At 35.8% G+C, this 7770-nt stretch overlaps 1 protein-coding gene across 1 annotated transcript; it reads left to right on the top strand.

Annotated features, from left to right (window-relative positions):
• Positions 1–641: 641 nt before the first annotated feature.
• LOC149005975 (uncharacterized) lies at positions 642–7241 on the top strand. Its single transcript, XM_089136013.1, has 2 exons — positions 642–3646; positions 7154–7241. The coding sequence occupies exon 1, from the start codon at positions 642–644 to the stop codon at positions 3621–3623; it is 2982 nt and encodes a 993-aa protein (XP_088992139.1). The 3' UTR covers positions 3624–3646; positions 7154–7241.
• The last annotated feature ends 529 nt before the right edge of the window (positions 7242–7770 follow it).

Consider the following 7770-nt stretch of genomic DNA (forward strand, 5'->3'; position numbering starts at 1 on the left):
AACGAATTGACAAGCCCTTGGGACTAGCCTGGTAGTTCAAGGTAGGATCGAATATATTTTATTTTATTGAGATTTTGAATGAAGCCCAAGGTTAATTTTCATTGTTTATGTATAAATAGAAAGCGAGTTCTATTATAGAAAACTGAAAAAGAGTTGTTGGTTTTTTTCCCCCTGTTTTTTAGATGAATAAAAGATTTATGTTTTGTAGCGATGGATTGGTAACCTGATAAACAAGATTAGTTGAACCCACCAATTGTAATGGAAAATAGATAAAACGCTTTAGAAAAGTTGACGGGTGACTCACCTCAGGAGTCTGGAGTCGACCCAAATGGGTACCACTTTGGAATTATATGTGGAATACAATATTAAATTACTAATAATATCTGTTGAAGTCAAGTCGTCAGAGTTTGTCACTTTATGGGTTCCAATCTTGAGCCTTAACATGGAATATCTGTTAAATTACTTTATGTTTTTTGCGGGTCAGTGGATCCATGTATGAGCCCTAGCCAGTGCCTTATTTCCGTCTTCTATAAATAGAATATCACTACTGATCATTAATTAAATCCCTTCTCTCTTCCTCAGAGTCTTTAATTCCCCTGCATCCTCCTCCGTGAGTCTGAGATAACAAAATGAGAAGAGAAATGGCAGTAACATTTTTCTTCCTCTCAATGTTGTCTACTACTGCTTTTTCCTATTTAATCTCACCACCCTTAAATCAGTCATGTCTCCCTGATCAGATGTTTGCTTTGCTTCAACTGAAGCATGAGCAACAATCTTGTTTCCATGCTCATCATGATGGTAACCCATTCGAGTCCTGGAATAAGAACAATACCGACTGTTGTTCATGGACGGGAGTCACATGTGACAGTCTCGGTGGTCGTGTGATTGGTCTCGACCTCAATTCTTTTGGTCTTTGCGGTTCTATCCCTTCCACCAGTGCACTCTTCCATCTTACCCACCTCCAATCGCTGATTCTCTTCGACAATTCAATCAGTGGTTCTATTTCATCTGGGTTCAATCGGCTCTCTCATTTAAAAAATCTCAATCTGTCTTGGAACTATCTTGAAGGCTCTATTCCACATGGGTTTGATCGACTCTCTAATTTAACCATTCTCGGCCTTTCTGGGAATGCTTTTAGAGGACAAATCCATGACAGTAGTAGCCTCTTCCACCTTCATAACCTCCAAAAACTCGATCTCAGTGAGAATCAATTTAGTGGTCAAATCCATGCAAATAGCAGCCTCTTCCACCTTCTAGACCTCCAAATGCTTGACCTCTCTAGCAACAAATTTGAAGGTTCCATTCCGCATGGTTTTCATCGACTCTTCAAGTTAACACATCTCGACCTCTCGTGGAATTCCTTTGATGGTCAAATCCCCTCAGATATTTCACGGTTGACGGAGTTGGTTTATCTTGATGTCTCCTACAACAGAGGGTTGAAACTCAGAAATCCCAACCTCAAAACTCTCATTCAAAATCTATCCAATTTGACGGTACTTCATCTCAGTGACGTGAACATGTCGTCAGATAATAATCATGACTGGTCTCAAGTTGTATCCTCCGTGCTCCCTAATCTCGAATGGTTATGGTTGTCCAATTGTTCAATCTCAAAGCCTGTTGATACATCTCTTGTAAACCTACATTCCCTATCAGGACTCAGATTAGACTCCAACAATTTGTCTTCAACAATATCAGATCTCCTAGGGAAACTCCCTTCTTTAAGAGAACTTTCTCTCAGATCCACAGAATTGTACGGTGAGATTCCGAGGAACCTTTTTGACCTACAACCACACTTAGAATTCTTGGATTTATCTGATAACCATCTTCTCTCAGGTTACTTGCCTGAGTTCCCTTATGTAAATTCTCTACGATGGTTATTCCTCGATTCATTACCACCATGTGGAAAGTTGCCCAACTCAATCAGGAATTTGAAGTCATTGGAGGGTGTGAGCTTTTCCAATTGTAGTTTATCTGGACCAATTCCTTCAATCTTATCTTCATTTGAAAATCTAACCAATCTTCGTGTCTTGCAATTTTCATATAATAGTTTGACTGGTCAAATACCTTCATTTTCCAAAGACAAATTACCCAATCTTTATTATCTAGATTTGGATCACAATTTTCTTCAAGGACCAATCCCATCTTCATTTGAAAATCTGACTAAACTTGAAGGTTTGGATCTTTCATACAACAACTTGAGTGGTCAAATTCCTTCATCCTTTAAGGGTGGATTTTCCAATCTTGTGACTCTATCCTTAGGGAACAATTTACTTAAGGGACCCGTCCATTCATCTCTATTCTCTATCCCATCATTGCACTATATAGATTTGTCACACAACCAATTAAATGGTATTCTCGATGATGGTGATCATGATGATGACTTCTCCCACAACTCTGAATTGGTTGGCAAAGTTCCAATCTCATCAGCTTGTAATGGAACCAATCTTGAAGTTCTTGATTTGTCATATAACAAATTAAGTGGTGTGATTCCCAACAAGTGTTTTGGTCATATGATTGGAAATATATCGGTCTTATTTCTAGAGCAGAACAACTTACATGGGCCGATTCCTGGTTCTTTCACCAGAGGATGCAGACTACAAATGTTAAAGCTCAATGGGAATCAACTCCAAGGGAACGTACCAAAATCAATGGTGAACTGCATTGACTTGGAGGAGTTAGATCTGGGGAATAATCAGTTAAGTGGGACTTTCCCCTTCTGGTTGCAAAGCCTACCTGAATTGCGTGTACTGATTTTGAGGTCGAACAAATTCTATGGTCCTATTTCCCCGAAGTCGAAGGTCGGCGATTCTCCTTGCTTCTCAATGCTACAAGTGTTCGACATTTCTGTAAACAACTTTACAGGAAAACTGCCGTTGGATTATATTTCTCAATGGAAGTCAATGTTGGATGCTAATACATCTCAATTGGGTGCCTATCTATCTTTGCAAAATATATCTTCTGGTCATGATATCATCGAAATAATAAGCAAAGGGATAAATTTGGAGATGAAAATGATCTTTAGCACATTTACCACCATAAACCTTTCTCACAACAAGTTTGGAGGAAACATTTCAGCTAGAATTGGGGTACTAAAAGCACTCATGGAGGTCAATTTATCTGCAAATGTCCTTACAGGCCAAATTCCAGCTTCATTTGCTCAATTAATTCGATTGGAGTCATTAGATCTTTCCAAAAATAGTTTGTCAGGAGAAATCCCCCAAAAAATGGCAAGTCTCACATCCCTTTCATTTTTGAGTTTATCAGAAAATAATCTCACAGGAATGATTCCACAAGGACCCCAATTTGGAACTTTTTCACCTGCATCGTACGAAGGAAATGTGGGATTGTGTGGATTTCCATTACCAAAGAGATGTGGACCAGTAATAGAAAGATCATTACCTCCAGTTGCTTTAACACTAGAAAAAGAAGAAGATTATACAATAGGTTTACTTGATTGGAGATTCATGATTGCAGGGTATTGTTCTGGAGTGATAATTGGGGCAGTCATTGGGCATACTATGTTTTGGAGGATCGTTGGGTGCTTCATGTTAACCTCAAGAATGCAAAAGTACAAGCCAAAGCAAAGGCCAATGAAGATAAGAAGCCATGGAAGAGTAAAATGAAAAGCCATCGATCATGTCATTGAGTAAGAAGGTTTATGTTGTATATTCCATAATACTTATGCTAGTAGTATATGTGAAAATTTTCCTTCTCTTTGCTTCTCTTTCCTCTATTATTTATTTGTATGCTTAGGGCTTTTTGGGTATCAATTCTCATTCTCTATTTTTTTAATTTAAAATAAATGAATACAAGAATCCATTTTTGCTAAAAAATGAAAAATAGTTTGGTAAATTTTGTCAATAATAAATTATGAATAAATTTTGGGATGTCATAGTAAAAAATGAGAGTGAAAATAGAGAAAAGAACATCATGTTTGAGAGTGAGAAAAATGAGAAACAGTAGGGTTTTCATAAAAAAATATATATGCTTAGTATACTCTCAATTTGCTTCAGAATTTTTAGTGACATGTGCAAAAATGAATAACCTTTTGACCCAGAACCCATAATAGACTTATGGACTTTTTGTCAGTGTTTTCGTAGGTTGCATTTGCACACTTTAGTAGGGCTTAAACTCTAGGTACTTCACTTTAGTGCCCTCAATTATAGATTACACACTCCCCAATTACAACTTGCACGCTGTTAGTATCTTATCAAAAATTCTATTAATTCATTGAGTGAAAAGACCATATTACTCTCATCAGGGTCAAATGACATGACTACCCCCACTTAAACCATCCCATACCTAATCCTCAGGTCGGTGAAGAGAGAATACACCCACTGAAAACAACACAATCTTTATTCAATCCACATTCCAATGCAACACTATTTTGAAATAAGAAAGGTTACCCAACTCTTCTTCCGACAACCCAAGACCCAATTCATCATTTTCATAAGAAAAATCAAAGGAGAGACTCTGTCGGCAGCGACAATGTTGCGGCGTCACAGGTTCTCCACTTGCGAGACAAATGTGAAGAAAAATGATGGCAACGATTCGTATGAAGATAAGAAAGAGGGAAATAACGAAGGCCATAACCTTATGAGCTTCAGAGCCTTCAAAACCTTAAATAGAAGTTGGAGGGTGCTGCTCTAGTCTGAAAGCAAATTAATTCGTGGATTTGATCCCAGTCATTTCTCAATACTTGAACTTCTCTTTGCCAGAAACTAACCCTAGCCTGGAATTTCTTAACTTTTCCTTAATTCGTGGATTTGGCCACATGAGTGCTTGCTAGTAGGGTAGATTTTCTATAAAACAACTCATTTGAATTTTTAGCCCACACCCAACTATCCATGTGAGATCCCATCCACTCATAATTTCATTCAAGTTCGGCAAACCGTAAAATTATACTGCTGATTTGAAACTTGTAATCCACTTTTGAGTTCTTATCTTTGGATTTATTGCTTTTATAAAGAGAAGAATGAAGAACAAGAAACATCAATTAGAGTTTCTAATCGTGTCGACGCAGACCCAGATTGAAGTTCCCGAGGGATTTTCTGGTAAGGGACGGCGAGTGGAGAGATAGTAGGGGTGTGGTGGTTTCCGGCGAAGGTGGGCAATTTCTAGCGAGGTGTGGGGTATGAGGGTTTCAATGGGGGTGGTTATGTCATTTGACCCTAAAGAGGGTAATATGGTCATTTCATTAATGAGTTAATAGAATCTTGGACAAAATGTTAACAATGTGCAACTGTAATTGTGAGAGCATGCAATCTATAATTTAGGGCGCTAAAGTGTGTTACCTAGAGTTAAAGCCCCACTAAAGTGTACAACCTGTAAAAAACTCTTTTGTCTTTTATAGAATTTGGGGTCTTTCTATTCTTTTAAATAGAAATAGGATTCAAAATGAGTATTAATCACATATATATACACACACACTACTATTATAAAAGTATGAACTCAAGCGACATGGCTACATTTGGTTTTCATCCAATACCCCTCTATATTCACTCAATTAGATCTTTACATTAAGAATAAATGACGTCTATAATGGTCAATTACAATTACAACCATTTAAAATAAATTATTCATTCAAGAAATGATAATTGATGAAATGAACTTCATTAAACACGATGAGATTATTTAATCTCTCCAAAAAAATTACATGGGATTCTGTAATTTTAAGAATCACATGTAAGTTCTTTTCATTTTCCAAATAAATAAACTCAACCACTTACCAATAACAAGGTCAATCCATGAAGCAATGCTCAATTACAATTACAATCATTTAAAATAAATTATTTATTCAAGAAATGTTAATTGATGAAAACAAACTTCATTAAAAATGGTGAGATTTTTTTAATCTCTCCAAAAAAATTACATCGGATCTTACCAATAACAAGGTGAATCTATTAAAGTTCAACCCATGAAGCAATTTATTTAATTACGTTATTATAATATCTCCAAAGAAATTACATGGGATTCAGTGAATTTAAGAAAACATCATAAACACCATACATACTTTTGATTGTTCACTTTGCACAAAAAACCACCCTACATTTACTTGAAAGGTCCTGAAGTGAAAGAAGTTTCAACCAAATAGTGAATGTTTGAGTGCCATTCTGAGAAGTTCTTCACCCCCCAACTACATACATTAGTTGTAAACGTATGTTAATGTCCTGCATTGAAAGTGAAGGCAGAATAAGGAGTGAATTACTTTGAGCAAAATAGTGAATGTTTAAGGGTCATTCTAAGAAGTTTTTCACCCCTGAATCACCTACAATAGTTGTAAAGGTATGTTAATCTTCTCTTTAGCATCCTTATCTATAGATTTTAGAATGGATAGTGGTAAGCCCCATCTATAGACGGACAATTACCTTGATACAAAATTGTCTCTAACAAGATTCCCCTAACCAATTACCCAGAGACCTCATCTAGAATGCATCTACTAAAATGCCCAACCATAAATAGTTTGACATTAACTATTCTTCTGAACAATATCTAAGTAAATACAGGGTTACTCAGTGGCCTCACCATGAAATTAATTGTTGAAAGCTTCTCTTAGTTTTTTCTATTTTAGGTTCCAACAGCTCAACTTATATCTATTTTTCACCCTGAAGCAAATACCTAACATGCAGCCTGTTTCTACTCTTACAAGATCCGTGAACAAACTGCAAGCACATCATTTAACAATCATACATGACCTATTCCCAACTCCAAGCCATGAATCTTCAAAAGATGAATCACATAACTTAATTAAGAATGGCAAAACATTATTCTAGCACTAGTATGCATGAGGAGATACAAAATAGATAATGTGATCGTTTACATCCAAAAGTTTTGTACTGAAATTTAGAATTTATACTGGAAAGTAACATGAATATTATACAGTAGATATTACCAACTGTATTGACACATGCAATGATGTACTGAATGTTTTGAAAGTCTATTGAATGAATCCAGTCTTATGCTTCAACTATGCCAGGGGGGTTGTTTCCACTCTTGCTTTATTGATTATATCTGCCAATTCGGGTTTTTCATGTCACTGTTATTCTGGAAAAAATTCTTGATATTCTAAACCCTCTGTATAAGTTGTTAGAATCTAAACTCTCTGTTAAAGTACGTAAACTCCAAAATGTAATGTAAGTTCTATCTTCTGCAGCTTATCCCTTTGATAATTGGGTTCACCATTTAACTTCTCAAACTTCACGCAAGTTCTTCAATCTTTCTAAATCAGCTCTAAAGGTTTGTTAATCTTCTCCTTAAAATATACATTTCAAATTTTACCTAATTTTTTTCTTATGTCAGTTGTAGGGAGTCCAAGATACTATGCCTATTCTTAATGAATGCTTACAGAAAATAAGTTCGTAACTGTAAACCTATTGGACAATTAAAATTGCAAGATACTTAATCTATAGATTTTGGTTGATTGTCAAAAGACAGAAAAAAGTACATTAGCATACTAAAATGAGATTAAAGAACATGTGAATACTACAAGTTTGACGAGTTTGAATAAAAAAATAGAAGAAGAGGAAAATGAGATTCAACAATCAACTACTCCTAAAATAACAACACATATTAAGTGCACATTTAAGCTAAGTAAATCTACTATTATGAAATCCAAGTAAAACTAAAACTCCACAACACCAAATATCTAACCAGACATCATGCAATTTGGAAGTCAGAATAAACTACACTTTTCTGGAACTATGAACCAGCTGCAAATTTCATGTACTACTAGCAGTCTACTGAGCTTCCTAAATTCCTCCATTGAGAAAT

This window comes from Hakea prostrata, chromosome 9 (genome assembly GCF_041222555.1).
Source record: "Hakea prostrata isolate BN-2017 chromosome 9, UWA_Hpros_2, whole genome shotgun sequence".
In the NCBI taxonomy this organism is placed as follows: Eukaryota; Viridiplantae; Streptophyta; class Magnoliopsida; order Proteales; family Proteaceae; genus Hakea; species Hakea prostrata.

Coding starts and splice junctions, on each gene's coding strand:
- LOC149005975 (XM_089136013.1), top strand. CDS start 642: ATGGCAGTAACATTTTTCTTCCTCTCAATGTTGTCTACTACTGCTTTT.